Source organism: Phacochoerus africanus, chromosome 14, assembly GCF_016906955.1.
Source record: "Phacochoerus africanus isolate WHEZ1 chromosome 14, ROS_Pafr_v1, whole genome shotgun sequence".
Classification (NCBI taxonomy): Eukaryota; Metazoa; Chordata; class Mammalia; order Artiodactyla; family Suidae; genus Phacochoerus; species Phacochoerus africanus.
The window spans coordinates 32,904,496-32,930,485 of NC_062557.1; the positions used below are offsets into that span (position 1 = coordinate 32,904,496).

The 25,990-nt window shown below is 47.5% G+C and overlaps 1 protein-coding gene across 1 annotated transcript; it reads right to left on the minus strand.

Moving 5' to 3' along the window:
• Nucleotides 1-1,638: 1,638 nt before the first annotated feature.
• On the minus strand, nucleotides 1,639-25,990 carry C14H17orf67 (chromosome 14 C17orf67 homolog). Its single transcript, XM_047758090.1, has 4 exons — nucleotides 25,756-25,990; nucleotides 24,025-24,125; nucleotides 4,629-4,766; nucleotides 1,639-2,057 (listed from the first exon to the last, which is right to left on the minus strand). Exons 1-3 carry the CDS (start codon nucleotides 25,808-25,810, stop codon nucleotides 4,650-4,652), a joined length of 273 nt encoding a protein of 90 aa, XP_047614046.1. The 5' UTR covers nucleotides 25,811-25,990; the 3' UTR covers nucleotides 1,639-2,057; nucleotides 4,629-4,649.

The window sequence follows — 25,990 nt, forward strand, 5'->3', positions numbered from 1 at the left end:
GCGCATCTGTGACCTGCACCACAGCTCATGGCAACACCTGATTCTTAACTCACTGAGCGGGGCCAAGGATTGAACCCGCAACCTCAGGGATACTAGTCGGGTTTGTTACCACTGAGCCACAACAGGAACTCCCACATTGTTTGTCCACAGTGTGAGGATCAAATGAGGTACCGGATGTAAAAATCTTGGTGCAGGGTTCAGCCCATAGTACACAGAAAATGAATGTTAGTATCTTCATTCTTGAGAGGCTGAGTGGCTGTCTCTAGACAAGCCTTCCTGGGCTCCCTTGACCCAGGCCCTCCTCTGAAACCCAGGGTGGACAGGCATCTCTCCTTATCCTTTTTTTCTCTTTCTTTTTTTTTTTTTTTTTAGGGCCAAACCTGCAGCATATGGAAGTTCCCAGGCGAGGGGTTGAATTGGAGCTGCAGCTGCTGGCCAATGCCACAGCCACAGCAAGGCCAGATCCAAGCCGCATCTACATCCTACACCACAACTCAGGGCAATGCCAGATCCTTAACCCACTGAGTGAGGCTGGGGTCACACAGAGACAATGTCAGGGCCTTAATACACTCTCTCCTTATTTTTTTTTTAAGGATGCCACATTCTTCCTAGGACCACCTGGCCCACTTTCACTTGGCCTCCCAATTCCTGCTTCTGTTGGTCTTTGATAGTATAACCTCTGGTTCTGGGGGTTGTGGGCAGATGAGGAGCACAGGGGTACAGAAGTTGCTGCCATGAGAATGCCCCCTTGGCAGGAAGACCAGAGGGTGCCACTGGTACTAAATTAGGGCTCTTTTTCCAGAGCTGGCCTCAGGCAAATAATCTCTTTGACAAAAGAAATAGCCGAGGTGAAAAATTGCTGGGTGTTTGTATTTTTATCCATTTATCTGTTCAAAGAACAGTGAATGTTCTTGAAACTGACAATACTAACAGCCCTAACCGAGCTAGAATACAGACAGGGACTTGAACCCATGTGCCGGGACTCGAACCCAGCCTAAAGCCAGATTGGGACTTGAACCCACAGTTTTAAATGAGAATCACCCACCCAGTGTCTGGACTCACTGAAGTTCAGGTTCTTCCTGTCTCTGCGCAGAAGGAATTCAGTGAGAGACAAAGTGATCGGCAAGAAATAGATTTATTAGGATAGGACGCTTGTGAGAGATGCAGGCAGGCAGGTAAGGAAGCTCTAGCCCCGGATCTGGTGGGTTACAGTTTTATCCTGAAGTGGGGGTTGGAAAAGACTGCCTCGTCCTCTGTTTTGAACAGTAGCTCCTCCTTAGTATCTGGTCAGGTATGTATTTCAAATCAGCAGAAGGGCAGTCCTCAAACTCCTGCCCTTGGCCTGAATCTGAACGCAGGCTTCATCCCATCCCCTACCCAATGACCAGAGGCAATTCTCACACCTCCTTTAGTCGAGCAAGCCTGCTTTGTGCTGATGGCTTTCTTGAGCAATTATTAACTTAACCGTGATCTCCCAAAGTCCCCCAGGTTTCCCTCTGTGGTCCCTTATTGGGACTTCTGCAACTACCTGTGCCGACTCCATCCCTGTCATACTGATGCTGGATTCACGAAGAGAAATAAGAGAGGGGAACCTCTGCTTCTCTTCATGTAGATAAAGGACAGGAGACACCACGGAAAGCAGGCTTAACACTGATGTTTATTAGAGCAGAAAAGAAGAGAGAGAGAAAAGCAAGGGCCAAAACCCCTGCAGCCCCAAGCGGCATGCTTCAGGCCTCCAAGATAACACCTCTCCTTTCCAGAGGTCCCAGCCCCAGGAAATATTCCCCTCTGCCCACCCTTTCAAATCAGGAGGAGGGCCATTGCAGGGGAGGGGGGGGCAGGGGTCTAGGGTTTAAGCTATTGGTTTTAATGAGTTGTGCAGTTTAGTAAAATGAAGTAGCGTAAATATTTGCCATCAATCCCCAAGGCAACCTTTGCTATGCCCACAATTCACAAGGTCTGAAGACATCCATTCCACAGCTGAAAAATAAATGAAAGAAGGAGCCTCATCCAGTTTCAACAGTATCCGGGCTGTTGTTTTATCAAAACGTTCTTTGCTGGAAAAGAACCAGAAAATAATGTTAATGTGATGATGATGCTGATAAAGAAGAAGGAAGGGGGAAGGGGGGAGGAGGAGGAAGAGGGGGAAGAGGAGGAGGGGGAGGGGAGGAGGGGAGATGGGGAGGGGGACAGGAGAGGAAGGAGGAGAGGAGATGAGGAGGGGGAGGGGAGAGGAAGGGGGAGGGGAGATGGGGAGGGGAGGAGAGGGAAGGGAGATGGGGGAGGGGAGATGGGGAGAGGAGGGCGGGGGAGGGGAGGAGGAAACTGCTAGCAAGCTGTCCTTTCCCCGAGTACTACCTAGCACGTGCCAGGGCAGCACTATTTTCCATGCCGTGACTTTGTCTTTAATGTTCTTAACAGCCTCAGGCAGGAGGAACTCTTCTTATATTTTACCGATGAGGAAAGTGAGAGAGAAGTTGGAATTTTTTCAGAAGTGGACTCGCCATCGGAATGCTACCTGACTCCAAATTCCAAGTCCGCACTCCAGCCACTACTTTCTTGGCTTCATCGTAAATGGATGTTGCCTGGATGGAGGCCTCTCCAGACATCTCCGTTTGGCAGGAGCAGCCTCACCACCACCATCGCCACTTCCACAGCCACCAGAGGTGGCGGAGGCTGCTGCCCTGAGGCTCCCTTAACTCAGAAACCTCTCCTCTCACCCAGCCTGTCCCATGGAGCTTAGTGCCTCTGTTCATGGAACCATTCACTCTGTGGAGTCATCATTATCCCAATTTACAGATGCAGAACTAGAGACTCAGAGAGGTTAAGTGACTTGTCTGAGGTCACAGAGCATGAACACAGAGAGCTGAACCCAAGTCTTCCCTATTCTAGAGGCTGAGCTCTTAAGTACTCCACAGTTTTGTGTTCCAGAAGAAGCCACGCCAGGGCTTCTGGTGCTGAAGGACAAAGGTCCCTGGTGTCAAGAGCTGGGGGCGGGCAGGATGGGGGTGGAGGGGAGATGTGGGGGGAGGGGAGCACAGGATGCCAGCTGTGACCTAGAACGGGGCTCCAGAACAGGATGTCAGCCGAGCCCCCACCCCCACCCCCAACCAGCCCTCAGAAGCAGAACTTCTGTTCCACTCCTCTCAATTTTTTTTCCTTTTTTTTTTTTTTTTTTTTTTTTTTTTGGCCAGGGTGTGCAGCAGCTTCATGTGGGATTCCAGTTCCAGACCAGGGATTGAACTCGGGCTCCAGCAGTAAAAGAACTGAGTCCTAGCACTAGACCACCAGGGAACTCCCTCCTCTAGCTCTAGGCTAATGCCCCTCAAGAGGACCGTGTGCCCCCACCTCCCCCCCCCCCCCCCCCCCCCACACACACACACACACACACACACGACCCAGCAGTACAGTCCACAGAAAAGCATGCAGGATTTGGAGTTGGCAAAAGACAAACATACCAACCACTGCCCAGAATGAGTTAGTAGCTTTTTTTTTTTTTGGTCTTTTTTTTTTCCATTTCTAGGGCTGCTCCCATGGCATATGGAGGTTCCCAGGCTAGGGGTTGAATCGGAGCTGTAGCCACCAGCCTACGCCAGAGCCACAGCAATGCCAGATCCGTAACCCACTGAGCAAGGCCAGGGATCGAACCCACAACCTCATGGTTCCTAGTCAGATTCGTTAACCATTGAGCCACGACGGGAACTCCAGTGAGTTAGTAGCTTAATCACGCTCTGCGAGGTCTCCTAGAAAACAGGGTTAGAACTCATGCCCGGCAATGACACGGGGGTGTTAAGAGGATCAGATGAGGGGTTTTATGAGATGGCACCCTGAAAATCATGAAGAGCAATCCTCTAAAGGGAGTGTTCTCTGTCCATTCACAGTAGTACAAAATAACAAGGGTACAAGATTTCTCTGAACCACAGATGGTCAACTACCCAGTTATACCCTCCTGCTGAATCCACACAAATTACGGAGGAGAAATAAAACTCACTGGCTTAACCTCTGAAGGGATCTTGCTGTGTTATCTAGCAGAATTTGGAAAGGGGGCAAGAAGATGGATACAGACGGAATGCGGGATGCAGCAAACAGCCTCAGGCAGGAACGAAGGTGCGGAGGTGGGGGGTGCAGCCCAGCAGTTCAGGGGGACCAAAAGGGCCAAGCCAGGGGAAGAGGTAAGACAGGGAGGGCTGGGCAGACTCCCAGCCTGCAAGGCTGTGGGGAGACAGTAACGTTGCTGATGCTGGTGACAATGGTGCTGGTTGTGACGGATGTCACTGATCAAGCCCATAGAGGCTGACCGCCCCCTGGGGAGACCCAAGTCTCAACAAGCCACATTTCCCCAGAGTTGTATTTAAGAGGGAGCCTTTCTGGGTGGCAAATAGAGTCACATCCCTCCCCTACTTGGGACCTCTTGGTGACTCGTAGGACTCAGGCCCCCGTGTGTGTCCCCAGTGGTCCTCTCGACCTGCCCACCCCCCCGCCACCTCTCCCACCTTGATCTCACCACTGCCCAATCCCTAACCAGCTAACCCACTGCCCCTAATGCTGTGTTCTCGAAGCCTCACAGCCATGTCTGCACTGTCCACCTCTCCCTCCCCAAAACAGAAGGTCCGGGAGAAGGAACATACCAGAGGCTGGTCCTGAGCCACTTACACGGGATGGACCACATTCCTGTCGCAGTGGGGCTTGCAGTGAGGGTTCAGCCAGTGCTCCAGGAACTGCTCCTCAGCACGGTGCTCCAGGAGGAGCAGGTGGTGCATGTACTCCTGTCAAAACCAACCAGCATTGAAGAGAGATTTTTAGGCACAGTGACACCAAGCTGCCAATGAGTGGGGTCTGGCTGTGGTTCTGAGGCCGGGAGCAGCCAGGGAGAAGAAACCTCCACGCCCTTGCCTCTCTGCAGGGAAAATCAGTCAGACAGACCCATTTGTGGGCAAAATAAAGAAATCAGACAATCTTAAGTGTGTATCCATGGGAACTCATAGACTCTACTGATGGAGAGTTATAGGAAGTTTGGCAAACAACGGGTTGCCTACAATCCAGAAATTTCACTCCTTGTTCAAACCCTAGAGCAGTGGTTCTCAAACTTTATCAGGCATAAGAATCACCTGAGGGCTTGTTAAAACCTAGATTGCTGGGACCCCATCCTCAGAGTTCCTGATTCAGTAAGTCTGGGATCAGGCTCCTGGTGAATTTCTAACAAGTTCCCAGCTCATGCTGATGCTTCTAGTAGCTTTGAGAACAAGAGCAGCCCTTATATCAGAAGATGTGTATAAGAACATTCACAGCAGCAATAAATGTGTAGGAGCAAAACACTGGAAACATGTCAAATATCCACTGACAAGAACATGGATAAATGAATTATGATTGGGTCACATGGTGGAATATTATACAGCAATGAACATAGAATTAATTACAGCTCATACAACAACATAGATGAGTCTTAGAAATAGCATGATGAGTGAAAGGAGCAAGTCCAAGAAGATGACATTTATAGGTTAACAGCATGTCTATAAAGCTCAAAACATGCATAACTAAATATATCATTTATGGTGGGACATATTTGTGATAAAATCATCTTTTTTTGAAGGTGAGTGATAACTATAAGCTGGAGTTGTTATGCTATTATCAAACAGAATAAACTTTAAAGCCCCTAAAACGTTACTAGGGATAAAGGGGCATTTTGTAGAAAACTGCCTGGTAGTTTCTTAAGATGCTAAACAGAGTGTCAGCATATGACCCAACAACTATATAGACGAGAAAAATGAAAGCATATGTCCACACAAAAACGTGGACACAGGTGCGCACAACAGCATTATTCCTCATAGCCAAAAAGTCAAAACAGGAATTCCCTGGTGGCCCAGTGATTAAGGATCCGGCATTGTCACTGTTGTGGTACAGGTTTGATGCCTGGCCCGGGAACTTCCAAATGTGGACACAGCCCCACAAAATAATTAATTAATTCAAGGAGGAAAGTGTTACTTCCCTTGTCTTAATCAGTCACAAAAGTCTCTTCTTTCCCCCCATACCTTGTCTCTCCATCCCCTGGTACAAGCAGAGAAGTGGCCGTGGGCACTGCCCAGACTACTAGCAGTAGCTGGGTGCACATCTGGTCATGGCCCCACATGGTGAGGGGAGCATCTTTCCCTGGAGGGACCACCCTTGCTCTGCTCTTGGATTTTACGTTCTTCTCTCTGCCCGGAACACCCCTCCCCTCTCTTTTTCCTATCTCACTCCTGACTTTTCAGCCCTCATCTTAGGTGTTTCTTCCTCCAGGTAGCCTTCTTGGATTCATGTGACCCCAGAGCTCCCTGGACTTCCACCGACACAGCGCTGGTTACTCTGTTTAGCAGTGACCTCTCACTGACAGTAGGGACTTAACTGGCCCACATCAGATTTGGTGGCGGTGCCATGTGTGTTGATTCACATGTTGGCACATGCACTTGATGTGTCCCTCCAAAGATACAGAAGTGATTTTTAATTTGGAAGATGTATGTTGTGAATATTGCCCTGAAATACGTTTGGGTGCTGAAATTATGGGATGTGAACCATTGCAAAATGTGCATGAAACAGTCCATATAAACACAGATAGGTAACCCAAAGCTACAGGCCATTAATCAGAGAAGTGTCATTTCACCTTGGAAGAGAGTAGTCATATTGAGTAATATCTCTATTAGATATTACTAAAAATCCTAAATCATGAAAACCCTCCTATGGTACCAATAAAGCTTTAATAGAAGGTCAGTTGAGAACTTTGAGTTTTAAAGTTTCAAGAAGGAGTTCCTGTTGTGGCTCAGTGGTTAACGAGGAACAGTTAATCAACTGTCCATGAGGAAGCAGGTTCGATCCCTGGCCTCGCTCAGTGGGTTAAGGATCCTGTGTTGCCGTGAGAGCTGTGGTGTAGGTTGCAGACGTGGCTCAGATCTGGCATTGCTGTGGCTGCGGCTGTGGCACAGGCTGGCAGCTACAGCTCCAACTCTACCCCTAGCCTGAGAACCTCCACATGCCACGGGTGCAGCCCTCAAGAGACAAAAAAAGACAAAAATAAATAAAGTTTTAAGAAAATCCTCTAGGAAGTACACACCTATTTTAAACATAACTTTTTAAAAATTTTTAATAACTGTTCAAAGGAATGAATTGTGAGGTGTCCAACTTTCCTGAAATGGTTTTTCCTTTCCCCCGGGGACTCAGGCAGATTGAAATTATTTGATTATCATCATTTTCATTTAACTCATCAAAATGCACCCTGTGTCCTGGGCAGGGAGTCTCTGGGGCAGCCAGGGAGGGGGCGGATGGTAGGAGGGCTCCCAGTGGGAAGCAACGAGCATTCCCCAGCAGCTTGATGGACACATTTGTGTGTTTGAGGCTGGCTCCTGCCCTGCCTTGCCCTGTTGGAGGAATCTTGAGCCAGAAGAATAGAAATTGGAAGGAACAGGAAGACTATGCAGAGTCTTGTAAATAAGGAACAAAGCACATAGCTTTACTTAATCAACTGTTCCATGTCAGCGGCTCAAGGACGGAAATACATTGCGGTCTCATCTGCCTGTTTGCCAGGCAATGTGGTGGAGAGGTTAAGAGGTTCGGGTCTGGATCTGGATCAGGGTCTGGTTCAAATCCAGACCCTACCAATGTTATTGCTTTACCTCTCCAGCCTCAGTTTGTCCATCTGCAACATCGGGATGACACTGGCACGTCTTTTCCTGGGTTGCCAGGACTAAACGATATGAAGCACACAAAGCCTTGTACCAAATCCACAGTGTCCATTTTCCCCTCTAAACCCACTCTCTCCCCTCCTTCGCCTGGCCCTCTACAGTGAGAGGCTGACCTAGGTAGGTGAACTGCAACCACAGACCCTTTTGTTCTGAGGCTTCCAGTGAGGTTTGATGTCAGCGGCACCAGCAGGGGAGAAGAGGCAGGAAAAAAGAGGCTGCAGCTTGCATTCCCCTGGTACCTCCCCAAGGAGGTTGGCTGTCTCCCTCCTGGAAGACTCAGCTCCCAGAGGGCTGCCCTTCCAGTTGCAGGTTCCAGAAACCACACTCTCCTCTTCCACCCTCATGCCTCCGGGCTCTCAGCTCTGCATCCTTTATCGTCTCTTGCGGTTCACCTTCATCCTGGCACGTCTTTGTGAAAAGTCTCTTTAGGAAGCGCTCTTCAATTAATTTGGGTTGCAATTAGATACGGAGGATCTGAGCATGCCTGGAGGGTGTGGATGGGGTATCTCTCCCAGGAACTGGTCCAGAGGAAACGTTCAATAAATACTTGCTGAATGAGGGAGTAAAACTACGGTCCTGGAAGCGTGGTCTGTGCTCCCCTCAGGGGTCCGAGATGTCAGAACTATTTTTCAAACATATATGAAGACATTCACCTTCTCGGTGTGTGCAATGGTGGGTAAAACTGATGCCTGGGCAGGAGTTAAGGCAGTGTCACCTAACGACCCTAGTGGCCCTGATAGCCTTCCTCACACTTGCAGTTAAAATAGATGAATAAAAATAAAATACTCTTTCAATGCCAGTTTCACCAAAGCACACCCTGGTGAAGCCAAAGTGACCAATGGGAAGCATCGCAGACAGACAGCGTTTCTGCAGCACAATGAAGTACAACGATTTTCTCCAGGAAAAGCACCTGGGCTTTTGACTGTTGATGACAAGGGACGAACGAGGTATGTGTGTTTTATGTGCATGTTTGGCAGATGTCTTCTCAAAATGCCTGAAGTTGGAGTTCCCGTCGTGGCGCAGTGGTTAACAAATCGGACTAGGAACCATGAGGTTGCGGGTTCGGTCCCTGGCCTTGCTCAGTGGGTTAAGGATCCGGCGTTGCCATGAGCTATGGTGTAGGTCACAGACACGGCTTGGATCCCGCGTTGCTGTGGCTCTGGTGTAGGCCAGTGGCCTTGTAGACCCCTAGCCTTGGAAACCTCCACATGCTGTGGGAACGGCCCTAGAAAAGACAAAAAAAAAAATGCCCGAAGTGAGCCTGTCACTTCAACAAGACAACTGACAGCACCTGTTACTAAATAATAAATTCAGGGAATTCTCATTGTGGCTCAGCAAGTTACGAACTTGCCATAGTGTCTGGGAGGATGTGGGTTCAATCCCTGGCCTCGCTCTCTGGGTTAAGGATCCAGCATTGCTGCAAGCTGCAGCATAGTTCAAAGATGCGGCTCAGATCTGGTGTTGCCATAGCTCTGATGTAAACCACAGCTCCTATTCAACCCCTAGCCTGAGAACTTCCATATGCTGTGGGTTCAGCCATAAAAAGGAAAAAAAAAAAGTTTCAGGCTTGTAATGGGAAATTAGAACTCTGGAAAACTTTATATTTGCAACCACGAACCTAACAGCTTCCCAATACTTAAAAGACTATCCCGATGAGATCAGTGGTGATAGAAAAAAATGTCACAACTGATATACAGCATGTATATACTTGTTATAATTACATGCTCATTTGCATCCTTATTCAACTGGCTTTTGATGAGAGTGACGAAGGCGTACCTAGTGTGGGGCTTAGTGCTTTGGCACGTAGTAGGGACTCAATAAAACTCACAGAAGAAACATACAAATGAGTGAATGAATAAATGACATGACTGTTCTTTCTCCATCATCTTGCTAAATTCTCCTTGGGAGGTTCCTGGGCATCTGTGTCGATCAGCTCATTACAATGGCCCCAGCCAACTGTACATAAAAAGCATCAAAGAGGAATATATATTTCACACTCCTACATAGGGGCTGAAATCATTGTTGAAGAAAAACAACCAAAACAGACACACAGAGAAAGAGAGAATGAAACAAGCCCTGGTTTCCATGACATTTCACTATTTATTTAAAATGTTAGGGAAATGAATAAGCCACAAAGGCCTAAAAGCGATCATTAGTCAAAGATGAAAAGCCAAACTGCAAATCTGCTGAAAACCACAAATTCAACAATTGCGTTGGCTGAGTTAGAAATGACCCAGCATTAATGATAATCTCAAATATTCCTGGATCAAGAAAGAAGGAGAATATGGAAAAATAAGTTTTCATTTTTTTTCATTCCTCTCTTCACGGGGGGGAGAAATTAAAGCAAAACAAAAGCCAGTATCTGTGTTCCATGTCCGATGCCAAGTGTAGTGATTTCAATAAATAAATTCTCAGTAATTAGAGCAAAAATTGGAAGGGGTCCTTTATGACAGCCCTGGAGAGGTGTGATGATGAAATGAAATACCCACTGGAAACTGATCTAAGCTGAGAATCATAAAGTGGACAGTTAATCTATCAAGGTGGGATCTTTTTCCAAGAAGGAAAAAATCCTTCCCGTGACATTTGCATGGAATTAAAGACCCATCAACATGTGGATGAATTATTTGGGGTGAGCTAGAACGCTACTACTGGGAGCCACCAGAAGGCTTAGCCCTCAAGGAAGGCAGATCAAAGACGTGTCAAGTTTATACCTCAGTCACTCTGAACTGGTCTTTGAAACCACAGGGAACAAAAGGGCAACGGAATTATTACATACATTTGTCAAGGAGCTAAATATGCAAGTGTATTTTACAAAGACTGCTCACAATCAAGCTCATATGATTTATACTTGCCCAACAAGAACATTCCCTCAAGGAACACAGGCTTACAAATACAGTCACGAAAGACATAATTTTAGCTCGGATGTCATCTTTTTTAGAGAATTTCCATGGTTCACCCCAGCAGTTGGCCACCATTTCTTTCCTAAAATTTGGGATGACTAAGAAATTTAATGAATTTAAGGGAAGCAAAGAAGAGTTCTTTGAAATAACCTCCAGATTCTATGGTTGAGTTATGTCCTACAAAATTTCTCCCCTGGAGAGAAGAAAAGAAAGGGATGGAAATAAGTATACAGAGTATTTAGTAAATGGCAAGCACTGTGCTTGGTGCTGGGGACCCAGAAGTGAAACAAATCTATCTGCTGAAGCGGTTTAGAGCAGTCTAGAAGAAGAGACTGATGGTTGTTTTTTTTTTTTAAGTCAGAAATAGCAAATTTGTGGGAGTTCCCATAGTGGTTCCGCAGAAATGAATCTGAATCTGACCAGGATCCATGAGGACGCAGGTTCGATCCCCGGTCTCACTCAGTGGGTGAAGGATCTGGCATTGCCAAGAGCTGTGGTCTAGGTCGCAGACTCAGCTCAGATCTGGCATTGCTGTGGCTGTGGTGTAGGCTGGCAGCTGCAATTCTGATTTGACCCCTAGCCTGGGAACTTGCATATGCCACAGGCGTGGCCCTAAAAAGGAAAAAAAAAAAGGGGGGGGTAAAAGCAGGTGCTATGAGAGAAGACTTTCAAATACACCATCATTCCAGACAATCTGCTTCTCCTCTTAGGTTTCTGGTGAAAATGAATGGCACTCAAGTGTCCACACAGACACCCACAAGTAATTTTTGATCCCTTCTCCTCTCTCACTGTATCCATTCCTCCAGCCTGAGAAATGGCCAACTACCATCCAATTTAAGCATCCATAATCATGCTTACCTTAAAACTTCTTTTAGAACATTTTCTTGGGGGACAAGAATATAAATTATGTTTTTTTAAAAACTTTAAGAAAGCAATATGATGACATATACTAAAAGCTTGGAAAGTATGCATCTCTGGGGATCCAGGAATTTATCTTCTGGGAATATATCCTGAGCAAATAATTCAAGATATTAAAAATACTTTAAGAACAAAAATGTTTTGCGTGTTGTTCATAATGTTAAAAATAGCAGAAATGGAGTTCCCGCTGTGGTGCAATGGAATCCACAACATCCTGGGAGATCTGGGATGCAGGTTCGAATCCTGGCCCAGCACAGTGGGTTAAGGATCTGGCATTGCTGCAGCTGTGCTGTAGGTTGCAACTGCTGCTCAGTTCTGATCCCTGGCCTGGGAACTTCATATGCCACAGGGCGGCCAGAAAAGAAAATAAATAAATAAATTTTAAAATTAAAAAAGTAACTACCCAAAGCAATCTACAGATTCAATGCAATCCCTATCAAATTACCCGTGACATTTTTCACAGAAGTAGAACAAACAATCCAAACATTTATATGGAACAACAAAAGACCCAGAATCGCCAAAGCAATCCTGAGAAACAAAAACCAAGCAGGAGGCATAACTCTCCCAGACTTCAAGAAATACTCCAAAGCCACAGTCATCAAAACAGTGTGGTACTGGTATCAAAACAGACAGACAGACCAATGGAACAGAATAGAGAACCCGGAAATAAACCCTGACACCTAGGGTCAATTCATCTTTGACAAGGGAGGCAAGAACATCAAATGGGAAAAAGAAAGTCTATTGAGCAAGCATTGCTGGGAAACCTGCACAGCTGCATGCAAAGCAATGAAACGAGAACACACCCTCACACCATGCACAAAAATAAACTCCAAATGGCTGAAAGACTTAAATATAAGACAGGACACCATCAAACTCCTAGAAGAAAACATAGGCAAAACACTCCCTAAGCAATAGAAATTAGAGCAAAAATAAACCCATGGGACCTCATCAAACTGAAAAGCTTTTGCACAGCCAAGGAAACCCAAAAGACAACTTACAGAATGGGAGAAAATAGTGTCAAATGATGCGACTGACAAGGGCTTAATCTCTAGAATATATGAACAACTTATACAACCCAACAGCAAAAAAGCCAATCAATCAATGGAAAAATGGGCAAAAGACCTGACTAGACATTTCTTCAAAGAGATATACAGATGGCCAACAAACACCTGAAAAAATGCTCAACATTGCTGATTATAAGAGAAATGCAAATCAAAACTACCATGAGATATCACCTCACACCAGTCAGAATGGCCATCATTAATACATCCACAAATAACAAGTGCTGGAGGGGCTGTGGAGAAAAGGGAACCCTCCTGCACTGTTGGTGGGAATGTAAACTGGTACAGCCACTATGGAGAACAGTTTGGAGATACCTTAGAAATCTATACACAGAACTTCCATATGACCCCACAATCCCACTCCTGGGCATCTATCAGGACAAAACTCTACTTAAAAGAGACACGTGCACCCGCATGTTCATTGCAGCACCATTCACAATAGCCAAGACATGGAAACAACCCAAATGTCCATCGACAGATGATTGGATTCGGAAGATGTGCTATATATACACAATGGAATACTACTCAGCCATAAAAAAGAATGACATAATGCCATTTGCAGCAACATGGATGGAGCTAGAGAATCTCATACTGAGTGAAATGAGCCAGAAAGACAAAGACCAATACCATATGATATCACTTATAACTGGAATCTAATATCCAGCACAAATGAACATCTCCTTAGAAAAGAAAATCATGGACTTGGAGAAGAGACTTGTAGCTGCCTGATGGGAGGGGGAGGGGAAGGGAGTGGGAGGGATTGGGAGCTTGGGCTTCTCAGACACAACTAAGAATAGATTTACAAGGAGATCCTGCTGAATAGCATTGAGAACTTTGTCTAGATACTCATGTTGCAACAGAAGAAAGGCTGGGGGAAAAATGTAATTGTAATGTATACATGTAAAGATAACCTGACCCCCTTGCTGTACAGTGGGAAAATAAAAAAATAATAAAATAAAATAAAATAAAATAATTAAAAAAGTAAAAATAGTAGAAGTGATTTAACAAAAGAGGATAATTCACTATCGGTATGATTATAGTTTATAATAATACAAGGAATTGTGTGTGTTATACTATTAAGAGCAAAACTAGGATACAAAATTGTAGGATGTGATTATACTTTTTTAAAAAAACACAAAAAGACTGAAAAGAACACATCTCAAAAAATGGCAATGCTGTATTTGGGGAGAGAGAATAGGACTACATCTGATTTTCTTTTCCTCTTTTGACTCGTTCTTGGTTTCCAGTTATTTGTAATAAATATACATGTTTAAAATTTTATGTGTAATTACACAAGTAGCATATGAACATAGTGTTGCTGTTTAAAATTTGAACATCAAGTGTTAAATTCCCTAGGTCATCAGCAATCTTAGCCTCCTTAATAAGATGACACAGTTAACAGTCAACTGAGCATATTTTTAGAACTTTCTCTAGAAATTTACATGTAGATAGATGTGCCTATATAAACATATGGTATTGTGAGTGAGTACCAGGAGGAAGCAGGACCAACTTGGAGGAGACAGAGAAAGTGACACTGAGACTGAAGAGGAGGTTACCAGGCAGAAATAATGGAGAACAGCACTACACACACAGGTACTCACATGTGAAAAGCTACTGAGACCAAGGAGAAGAGGCATATTTGGAAAACAATGAGAAGCTCCAGGTGGCTGGAACAGAAAAGTCCTTGAAGGAGTGGCAGGAAATGGGACTCGGTGGTGGCTTGGGACTGGTCTGTCTCTCAGACCAAGACACTTAGTCTTTATCCTATAAGCAGTGAGACGCCAAAGAGGGTTTTGTTTTGTTTTATATATATGTGTGTGTGTGTTTCTTGTCTTTTGTCTTTTCAGGGCCGCACCCGTGGCACATGGAGGTTCCCAGGCTAGGCGTCGAATCCGAGCTATAGCTGCCGGCCTACACCACAGCCACAGCAACTCGGGATCCGAGCCACATCTGCAACCTACACCACAGCTCATGGCAACGCCGGATCCTTAACCCTCTGAGCGAGGCCAGGGATCAAACCCGCAACCTCATGGTTCCTAGTTGGATTCATTTCCACTGCACCACAATGGGAACTCCTTGTTATATTTTAAAAAGTGTTTATTCAGCGGCTGCTTTGTGGAAAGAAAAAGAAGAAGAGGAAGAAGAAGAGGAGGAGGAGGAAGAAGAAGGAGAGCCATTGTCTTCACTGACAGGTGCTGCACTGAGTGCTTTGCATGCCTTTTCTCACAATACGCCTTTGAAGTAGGTTTATCACAGCCCATGCTATAGGTGAGAAAACCGAGACTTACATGCAGAGTTTAAGCAACTTGGCCAGGATGTGATAGCCAGTCAGTGGCGAGCTGGGATTCAGATTTGGCACTCTGCTGTCCCTCTCCTAACCGTTCTCTTGTGTTGTCCTTGGTGAAAAGTATATAGAATATATTTATACACATAGATAAAAAAACTGGGTATACTGGACTGAGTAGTATCCCCCCAAATTTCATGTCTACTTGGCTCCTGGGAATATGAACTTCTTTGGAAACAAGGTCATACAGGATGATGCTAGGCCTTAAATCCAAAGACCAGCATCCCTAGAAAAAAGGAATTTGGACACAAGGATACACAGGGAAGAAGACCATGTGAAAATAGGCAGCTACAAGCCAAGAAATGCCAAAGATTTCCAAAAGCTAGGAGAAAAGCATGGAACAGATTCTCTGTCTAAGCTTCCAGAAGGAACCAACCTTGCCAACTCCTGTTCCAAACCTCTAGTCTCCCAAACTCTTGTCCATGGTGAAAAGTATATAGAATATATTTATATGTATAGATAATATAGTCTCCCAAACTGTGAGAAAATAAATTTCTGTTGTTTCAAGCAATCTAGCTTGTGGTACTTTGTTATGGCAGCCTCAAGACACTAATACACTAAGTAACAGCAAAAAGTATGAAAGTTAAAATATAAATTTTCCCCAAATCTTATCACAGAGAAAATATTGTCATTGTTTGGCAACATGTCTCCATGTACATAACCAGACAGAAGAGTAGATGGGTGAGTTTTCTCTTAAAAGTTTATTTCCTTCCATTTTGAAAGCTGTGCACACAAAGTCTGATAATATCAAGTGTTGGCAAGAGTACAGCAAACCAGGTATTCTTACACACAGCTCTGGTGGATGTTGGTAAGTCAATTTGGCAATTTGGCAGTACCCATTTCAACAGGAAGTACATAGACCCTCTGACTCAGAAATGTCATTTCTTATCACTGAACCCTACAAAACATACATGCGTGCAAGGATCTTCATCATTGGAAATACCTAAAATGTCCACTCTTTCAGAAAGGGCTAAATAAATATGGTATAGCATGTCTCAGTGCATGTGGGCTGCTATAACAAAAGTACCACACACGGCTCTTACAAACAATAAAAATTGACTTCTTACAGCTCTGGAGGCAGAAGTCCAAGATCAAGGTGCCAGCATGGGCGGGCAAGGGCCCTCCTTCAGGTCGCAGACCTCTTGCTGTATCCTCACACAGCAGATGGGCCAGGGAGCTTGCTGGGGCCTTTTTTATAAGGGCAGTAATCCGATTTACAATCTGTGAGGGCAGAGCCCTCAGGACTAAGTACCTCCCAAACACCCCATCTCCTGATACCATCACTGCGGAGTTAAGATTTCAACATATGAATGTGGGGCGTGCGGGTGGACACAAATACCCAGACTATAGCCTAATACATTCCTCCTAGGCCTCCACCGAAGATAAGCTGGAACAAGGTGTTCCCTTTGTAGCTCAGCGTAAATGAATCTGACTAGTATCCACGGGGACGCAGGTTCCATCCCTGGCCTCACTCAGTGGGTTAAGGACCCGGTGTTGCCATGAGCTATAGTGTAGGTGGCAGGATCCTCCGTTGCTGTGGCTATGGTGTAGGCCAGCAGCTGTGGCTCCGATTGGACCCCTAGCCTGGGAGCCTCCATATGTCACAGGTTCGGCTCTAAAAATGCAACAAATTGATTTAACACGCTCAGGTCTGGTGTTGCTGTGGCTGTGGTGTAGGCCAGCAGCTGCGGCTCCGATGGGACCCCTAGCCTGGGAGCCTCCATATGTCACAGGTTCGGCTGTAAAAATGCAATTAATTGTTAATTAATTAATTAAATGAGCTGGAACAAGATGTATCATTGAGTGAAAAAAAAGCAAGTGGCAGAATAAACTCAACCCTGCTCTCCATACAGCCCGAACTGCATCATGAAGGGCATGGAAGCCTGACACATTCAAGGCACAGTAAGGAGGCCATTGTGGCCGGGGCGGGGCCGGGTTGGGAGTTGGGGGGCGTTGCCATAAAATAACTGTGCCGGCTATTTCCTGCCCCGGGGAATCTCAGGGTGGGGGCCTCACTACCTCCCCACCTGCCCTCTCTCTCTCTGATCCCTCATCACATCCCTCACCTCTGGGTCTTTCATCCTCTTCCTCTCCGGCTTCCCCGCCCCCTGCACTCAGAACCCCTCGTGCTTTTTCCCCAGCACCCAGTCCCCTCTTGCTCTCTCCCCACCCTCACTGGGACCTTACCTTCCTCCATCAAGGGTGCCAGCACTCCCACTCTTCTGGGGTGGAGGCCAGCCCTCCCCACAAGGCAGGCACGCCAGTGGTCTTTTCAAGGCATGGTTCTGTCCTTCCTGCCACCCCAGAAAGAAAGGGTTGCCGCATCAGCAAGATACAGGCTGTCAAAACAGTCCAGCCCCCTGGATGGGTGGACTCGGCTTGTCTGAACCTGTTTCCAAAACACCTAGCATTCCGCAGACACAAATGTCTGCCCATGTTTAAGCTGAGGGTCAAGATGATAAACATGGCTTCACAGATGCTCCTGAGAAGAGAGATGCCTGCAAATTTTCACATTTGCTTTCATTTTGAATTCCTGATACCTCCCCAAGCACCATCCGTTTACTCTCATCAACGTTCTCTCCCCTCCCTGAAACTGTCAGAGGGGAGAAGCAAAATGAAATGACCCACTCAGTCATCTCTAGGTAATTCTGAGTTAGTGGAGACCACATGAGTCTCAAGGCTCAGCTCCCAAGGGCACACGCATCCCCAGAGATCGCTACCTCTGCTCGTCCATCTCAGCGCCTCTGTCTCCAGGCTACCACGGCAAGGAGATGCAAAAACATGTCCAAAATTGTAGTTTCCCAATGCTGGGAAGTGAAGGCCAGCATTCACACACCCCAGCTCTGATCACAGCATTGCCCCACTGCAAATCCCCTGGTGGCTTCCACAGAGCACAGAATGACAGTCTACTCCGCTGTGACTGCCAGGCTTTCCAACCTGGCCCCCGGATACTCGAGTCAAGGTCAAAAGGGAGGAAACTGAAACCCAGGGCTTCTGAAAAAATTATCCCACAAAACACACAGGCACACACAGAATCACACACACACCCATACACAAACACACACACACCCCGTCATACATATACAGTCATATACACACCCATATACAAATGCACACACACGCAAGCTCATACACCCACACACACTCACACACACGTATAGTTATATACACACCCTGCACAAATGCACACACATACACAAACACACATCCTCATACACACATACCCTCACACATGTACAGTCATGCACACACCCATACACAAATGCACATATACACACACACTCACCCATGTACAGTCATACACGCACCCATACACAAACACAAGTGCACATGCACACATACACACACAGACACACACAATATCTGCCATCCTGAAAACACAGGACGCTGTGGAATATCTAAACAGATGATTTGCACAAAGAAAGAAGGAGGGTAGAAGGTGGGGGGCAAAGGTACAGAGCAAGTAGGTGTGGTCCCCATGGCCAGAGGTCCCACACTTGTGGCCTCCTGGTGACCTGCTGACAGGGGTGGGGTCACTTCGTCCAACACTCACATTCAACAGTGATGCAGGAGGGGATGGTTATGGTGTCAGCTGCTCAGTTAAGAAGGGTGAATCAGCTCTTTTTATCTAACAGGTGGTTGGTTGCTCTCAGGAAATCCCTTATAAGGAAAAGTCAACAATGAGACACAAGGAGTTCCGTCGTGGCACAACACAAACGAATCTGACTAGGAACCATGAGGTTGTGGGTTCGATCCCTGGCCTTGCTCAGTGCGTTAAGGATCCGGCGTTGCCGTGAGCTGTAGTGTAGATTGCAGACGTGGCTCGGATCTGGCGTTGCTGTGGCTGCGGTGTAGGCTGGCAGCTATAGCTCCGATTAGACCCCCTAGCCTGGGAACATCCACAGGCCATGAGTACGGCCCTCAAAAGACAAAAAAAAACAAAAAAACAAAAAACAAAAAACAATGAGACACAAGGTGGGATCAGGTCAGGCACCCAGGGCAGGAGGCTGGGCACAGCAGCAGCAGAGGGGGAGGGGTTGCAGAGACCCCTCCATGAGCTCCTCCAGGTTCCCTAAATAACCCCCCCACACCCTTGCCAAGCCCCCATCCCCCTGCCAGGCTCCTTTCCCAATAGCAGGTTGGCGCCAAGAATATGGTCACCCTGAAGCTCTCTCCAGACCCTAGAACATGAGACTGAGGACAAACCTTCTAGCCGGACTCTGAGCCAAACCCCACATTTTACGGAGAAAACTGGGCTCCAGGAAAAGGAGAGGACTCATTCTCTGTCCAAAGTCCAAGGCCACAACCAGTTTGCACAGACTATGCCCTGGAATCACACTGGGGGGAGCTCTCTGCCCACCTCGCTCATCCCTCCGTTGCCTTGTGAACGCCTCATCCTTCAAGCCTCAGCTCTGTGGCACCGACTCCAGGAAGCCTTCCCAGCCTCCTGCCTCCTTCCTGTTGGAGCTCAAGGCCCTTTTTCAGACTGCGTGTTCCCGACAACCTGGTTAGAGGGTTGGAATCAGGCGGCAAGGCTCTGGCTCGTCGTCTCCATGCAGTGGACTCGAGCATCTCAAATGAAAGAAGCCTGTCTAGCCTACGTCCTCAGTGCTCAGCGATGTAAAGTGTAATTAAGTGCCCATCTTGGTCAGCAGGGAGAGCTCTCTGTTCACACTGCCTGCCCCTCTCAGTATCGCTCTCTGATCTGTATCTAAACAACTACCCCGTTTACTCTCCAGACCACTCAGTTCAACACTCAACTGCTTTTTTTTTTTTTTTGTCTTTTTGCCTTTTCTAGGGCCACTCCCGCGGCACATGGAGGTTCCCAGGCTAGGGGTCCAATCGGAGCTGTACCTGCCGGCCTACGCCAGAGCCACAGCAACGCGGGATCCGAGCCTCGTCTGCGAGCTACACCACAGCTCATGGCAACGCCGGATCCTTCACCCACTGAGCAAGGCCAGGGATCAAACCCGCAACCTCATGGTTCCTAGTCGGATTCGTTAACCACTGTGCCACGACAGGAACTCCCCGCTAGGTCATCTTAACTGCCTTGAAACGACTGGATCTAATTTCTGTGATTCTCACTAGATTCGGAACCTACTGCTGACCCCAACAACCCTTTTTCCCATCCATTCTGTGGACGGTCCAGTCCTGTGTGTCCCTTCCCAAGACACTGACTTGTGTCCAGAATCCTCAGTATTCAGCCAAGTTTGGAAAAGTGAAGCCAAAGATTGAAATGTGAAAATAAAGATGTAGTGAATTATTTGGAAGTCACTCTACTGTAGTTCTCATCTGGGGGCTATTTTGCTTCCATGTCTCCAGGGACATTTTTTTTTTTTCCTCTTTAGGGCTGCCCCCATGGCATACGGAGGTTCCCAGGCTAGGGGTTGAATCAGAACTACAGCTGCCGGCCTACACCACAGCCACAGCAATGCGGGATCCTTAACCCACTGAGTGAGGCCAGGGATCGAACCCACAACCTCATCGTTCCTAGTTGGGTTCATTTCTACTGCACCACAACAGGAACTCTTCTCCAGGGACATTTGACAACATCTGGGGACATGTTTGGTTGTCACAACTGGTGGAGGGAAGGTTTGCTGTTGGCATCTAATGCGTCAAGGCTGGGGAGGCTGCTAAACATCCTACAAAGCGCAGGGCGGCTCCATGACAAAGATGATCTGGCCCCAAATGTAATGGTGCACGGGGGTGGGGGGCGGGGGTGTGAGGAACCCTGTCTACAGTGCCGAACAACCCCTTTCTCTTTCGCTGTGCGTGTCACTCTGGGTGTCTCTCGCCCTGTCATTCACAATTACATCCACCCACAGCAGTACTTACTGCCTGAGTCAACACGTAGTTTCTAAAATCACATTTTTCTTAAGAACGTCTTTCTTTCTTCCTTCCTTCCTTCCTTTTTCTTCCTTCCTTCCTTCCTTCCTTTCTTTCTTTCTTGGCCGCCTCCTTGGCATAGGGAGGTTCCCAGGCTAGGGGTTGAATCAGAGCTGTAACCACTGGCCTATACCACAGCCACAGCAATGCCAGACCCTTAACCCATAGAGCAGGGTGTCGAACCCATGTCCTCATGGATGCTAGTCAGACCACTAGCATCCCTCATGGGCCAGGGATCGAACCCGTGTCCTCATGGATGCTAGTCAGATTTGTTTCCGCTGAGCCACCATGGGAACTCCAGGAGTGTGTTTCTTAACCTTGGCCATATGCTGGAAGGTTAAAAATTGGATGCCTGGGTCCCCTTCCCAGAGGGGTGGCCTGAGGTGTGGCCAAAGTTTTGGGTGGGGATTGGAGGGCACCCCCCCCCTGCCCCACCCAGGTGACATTGATGTGCAGGTGAAGCTGAGAACCATGAGGGCCAGGCCTTCTGGGAGAGACCTGCCCCATGTGACAGCCACTCCAGGCCCAGTTGGGAACGTATTTAGAAAGCAATTGAGTGCTGGGAGTTCCCATCATGGCTCAGTGGTTAATGAATCCGACTAGGAACCATGAGGTTGTGGGTTTGATGGATCCCTGGCCTCGCTCAGTGGGTTAAGGATCTGGTGTTGCCGTGAGCTGTGGTGTAAAGAACCAGCGGTGATCAAGCCTATAAAAGATGATCCAAATCAATGAAACCCCAAAACCCCAAAAGCCGGATATTCAGGAAAATAGCAAAGCTGGAGGCAAGCCCGAGGGGTGTCACGGATGAACGCAAATGATGACCAGGAGCCGGGAAGAAGGAAATGGTCAGAGAAGGAGCTCCCAAAAGTTCTGGGCAGGGAAGGATACCAAGAGGTGTTTGGGGACAGAGTTTAGCACGGTGGGTAGCTGGCCTGGGAGGAGGAAGGGAGCCAGAGCTGTAACCTCCACACCCACCTGCGGCCAGCTGCCTAAAACGCCTCCTTATCCACCCCTGCCAAGGTTGCTGCTCCCCAATCAGAGCTGGGGGTCGGGGGGAGCGGGGCACAGGGCCAGATGCTGGCCGAGAAAACACTCGGCCCACCCTGGAGTTGATTATATCCTGTCTCCTGAGCACCTGGAGGGGGCTGCTGCTTCGGAGCCCTTGAAACAGCCTCCACCCCCCGACCAGGGCCCCGAGGAAGAGCCTCTGGAATTGGCCTCCAGATGTCACCCCCAAAGCATAAGCAGCCAGTTGGAGCCCCCCCGGGACCGTTGGGCTCAGCATCCTGTTCCTGGCTGGCTCCCTCACCCTCCACCCAGCCCCCTCCCAACCCTGGTGTTCTGTGCTCTCAACCCCACACGAGAGGTTCCCCAATATTGCCTCTCCTTTCTTCTCAGCCTCTCAGGATCCTCTGCCTCTGGCCACCTCTGAGCACCAGCTCAGACATCAATCCTCTTCTAAATGGTTCTCAAACCATCTGTTTATTTTATTTTATTTTATTTATTCATTTATTTTTGTCTTTTTGCCTTTTCTAGGCTGCTCCCCAGGCCAGGGGTCTAATCAGAGCTGTAGCCAACAGCCTACGCCAGAGCCACAGCAACGCGGGATCCGCGCCACATCTGCGACCTACACCTCAGCTCACGGCAACGCCGGATCCTTAACCCCTGAGCAAGGCCAGGGATCGAACCTGCAACCTCGTGGTTCCTAGTCAGATTCGTTAACCACTGAGCCACAACGGGAACTCCCCAAACCATCTGTTTAAAGCCCACATCTGCACTCCCCCATCTGAAGCATCCTTTGACTGTTCTCCACTGAACACAAGATGAAGTCCTATGTACCCGAACCTTCCTGCCCTTGCACCTGCCCACCTTGCAGCCCCTTCCCACCATGCGCTGGGAGATGCAAGCCACCTCTGATTTCTCCTACCAGAGAGAACAACGCCTTAACAGCCCGAATCCCTGGCTTCATTTCTAAGCCGCTCTGTGAAATAGCCATTTGCTGGCTCCTCTGTGTCTGCCACCACCTCTGAGCAGAAACCCAGGGGACCATCTGCAGCCTCAGCCCCCTGCCCCCCTCCCTGGTACTTCATGCTCAAGTACTGCTTGCTGAGTAGCATTGGGCATGCCTTGCCATGAATTATTTTATTCTCAGAAAGTGGTTGTTCCATGTTATTATTTATCGTAATATAATTAATAATATTAGTTACCCCCTTTTTATAGTTGAGTGTTCTGAAGCCCAGCAATGTAAGGAAACTTCCCCAAAGTCACACAGTTTAAAAGTGGGGAGATGCAAACCCAGACGGTCTGACCCAGAGTCCGTACCCTTCCCCACTGTGCCACACAGCATCATAACGAGAGCCTGTTACATGAACGAATCAGACTATCCACGTGATTCTGCAGGGAGCAAAGGTCAGCACTGTGGCAGGTCCTCTGGGCCTCAATGCGGAGACCCAGGGAGCAGAGGGTCAGCCTGGAGCCTGGCTGAGGTGGGCACAGGGTGGGTGGGAGACCAGCCTGGACACAGACACGGCTTCGCACACATGCTGACTTTCCCCGGGGGGCCCTGCTCCTTACCTTCCACTGCGTGGGGTAAAAGTACCAGGAATGTTAGCACTTCGGTCAGGGGAGGGGGCGACAAGCCAGGGCCCCGGAGGCCAGCGTGGCAGGGTCTGACACAAGTCACAAAATGAAGGCAGGGGTGGGGGTCCGGGTTCAGAAAGACCAGGTGGACACCATGAACCCAAGGGGCAGAGATGAGGCCCAGGGCCAAGGTCAGAGGCAGGAGGCGAGGGCAGAAGCCCACCAGCAGCAGAGACAGAGATTCTGCCGCCCAGACAGAGCAGCACCGACCGGGGATGCTGGTCCAGCTCGCCCGATGCCCAAGGGAAAAAGGAGAAAGCCTCAGGGCATGGCTCCCTAGCACCACATTCAGGGGTGACACCCAGCAGCCCACTGGAGTGCCTGGACTCCCAATGTCGTCCCCATAGTTCCCACTTGAAGGACTAAGAACAGTCAGGGAGCAGACCTGGCACCTCGGGAGGAGGAAAGGCATGAGTCGGAAGGTGGGATCACCTTGCACCTGAGACGCTACAGCATGTCCACCGTGCTGGGCTGGGACCAGCACCCCATCTGGTTTCCTAATGAACGAGCTTTCAAACGTCTCCCCTCCTTCCAACAGCCAGAGCCCAGAGCCCAGAACTCACCCGCATGGGCTCATCACGGAACCCGGGTTTGCTTGGCCTGTCCTGGCGCCGGGATCTCAGGAGCTGTTTAGCCTGCTTTTCCATCAGAATCGGGGAGGACCCTGGAAAAGTCAGGAGGGGACCTTAGGGACGCCGGGGCACACACATCCCTGCTCCGTCTCACGGGCCAAGGCAAAGCATTTGCAAGTTCAATTTGGGTCAACACACAAAGGTTCTTTCACGGGGACCTGTCCCAAAGGAGGTGGCATTCCAGAGGGCTCAGGGAAGAATGTTTAATTGTTTCTGATATTCTCAGAGTCAAAGCTGCACAGCTGCAATTTATTTACCTACTTCGATGGCCTTTCCTTTAAAAGGGGGTGCTCATTTCTGGACACCTTCTTTAGGCTGAAATACTTCTGAGGCCATCAGCCAAACTGTTATTTTTTTAAAAAGCAAATGTATAGGCATTTGGGATTAACATATACACATTACTATATATAAAATAGACAACCAACAAGGGCCCATGGTATAGCACAGGGAACTCTACTCCATATTCTGTAATAACCTATACGAGAAAAGCATCTGTAAAAAAATGAATATATGTATTTTCGTATATATGCATACATACACATGCATATATATCCATATCTTATATTTATATAACTGAGTCACTTGGCCGTACATCTGAAACGAAGACAACCTTGTAAGAAAGCTCTACGCCTCAGAGTTCCCATCGTGGCACAGTGGTTAACGAATCCGACTAAGAACCATGAGGTTTCGGGTTTGATCCCTGGCCTTGCTCAGTGGGTTAAGGATCCGGCGTTGCTGTGAGCTGTGGTGTAGGTCACAGATGCAGCTCGGATCCTGTGTTGCCGTGGCTCTGGCGTAGGCCAGCAGCTACAGCTCCGATTATACCCCTAGCCTGGGAACCTCCATATGCTGTGGGAGTGTCCCAAGAAAAGCAAAAAGACAAAAAAAAAAAGAAAGAAAGAAAGAAGGCTCTACGCCAATAAAATAAAAAATAAAATAAAAATTTTAAAAGCAAATGTGTTCCATGTATTTGAATGTTTAAACCTGGAAAAGCTTCTGGCAATGGAACATTTCATTCTTTGTGAACTGGTGCTGCATTTACACATGTTGAGATATGGAACAGACCCATAAATAAAGTTGTGTAATCCTCTGTAGAAACCACAGACAAAAGTACGTGTTAATTTAATAAATATGTTTCTTAAAACATACTTTCTTCAGGTCTCTGGTCTGTGTGTTCCTTGTCTCTCAGGGTTACTTTGGTGAGATTTTTTTTAAATTCCCAACACAGTAAATCAAGTTAAAGTTGTTATTCGGAGATGCCCTGTGACAGCAAGACTCTATCAACCTTGAGAATCACACGTGATCCTAAAAGTACAGTATCAGAGAAGACAGTTTCCTAAAAGTGTGCTGTTTAGATAACCACCCACAAACTCTGACAGATACTGCGATCATAAAAATCTATCAAATGTTGATGATTTCAAACTCTGAAAGACCGTATGGTTAAAGATTTATCAGCCTTTTTGAGAATGAGTGTTTCAGACTTGTTTTAAAAAAAAAAAAAAATGTATCCTTAACGACAGTAATCTGGGAGCCTGCTCTTAGAAGAGAGAAAAAAGCAGCATCGGAGTTATTATGCATGGCATATTATTTGAAATTTTCAAAAAATACTTCTAAAAGCTAAAATAGACGTATTCCAGTTGATTTGGGGAGGTTGACGCTCACCTGAGAAGACAATCAGTAAAGCCAGAGACAGCGCAAGGACCAGTAACCTCTTCATCCCGCCTGGTCCCTCTTTCCGCCTGTTGCAGAATGAATCCCGTGCTACGAGCCAGCCTCCTTAAGGGAACCCACATCCGGCCTGAAGGCTGTTTCTGCTTTGACTCACAGCTCTCAGGGCATGAGGCTAAACGCATCTGATGCTGAGTTTTCAGTATGATCACGAAAATATTTTCCTCTG

Excerpts from the sequence above, each read along its gene's own strand:
- C14H17orf67 (XM_047758090.1), bottom strand. The coding sequence starts at position 25,810 with ATGAAGAGGTTACTGGTCCTTGCGCTGTCTCTGGCTTTACTGATTGTC. Across the intron at positions 24,126-25,755 it reads TTTACTGATTGTCTTCTCAG|GGTCCTCCCCGATTCTGATG; the intron begins GTGAGCGTCAAC and ends TGACTTTTCCAG. Across the intron at positions 4,767-24,024 it reads TCCGTGATGAGCCCATGCGG|GAGTACATGCACCACCTGCT; the intron begins GTGAGTTCTGGG and ends TGGTTTTGACAG.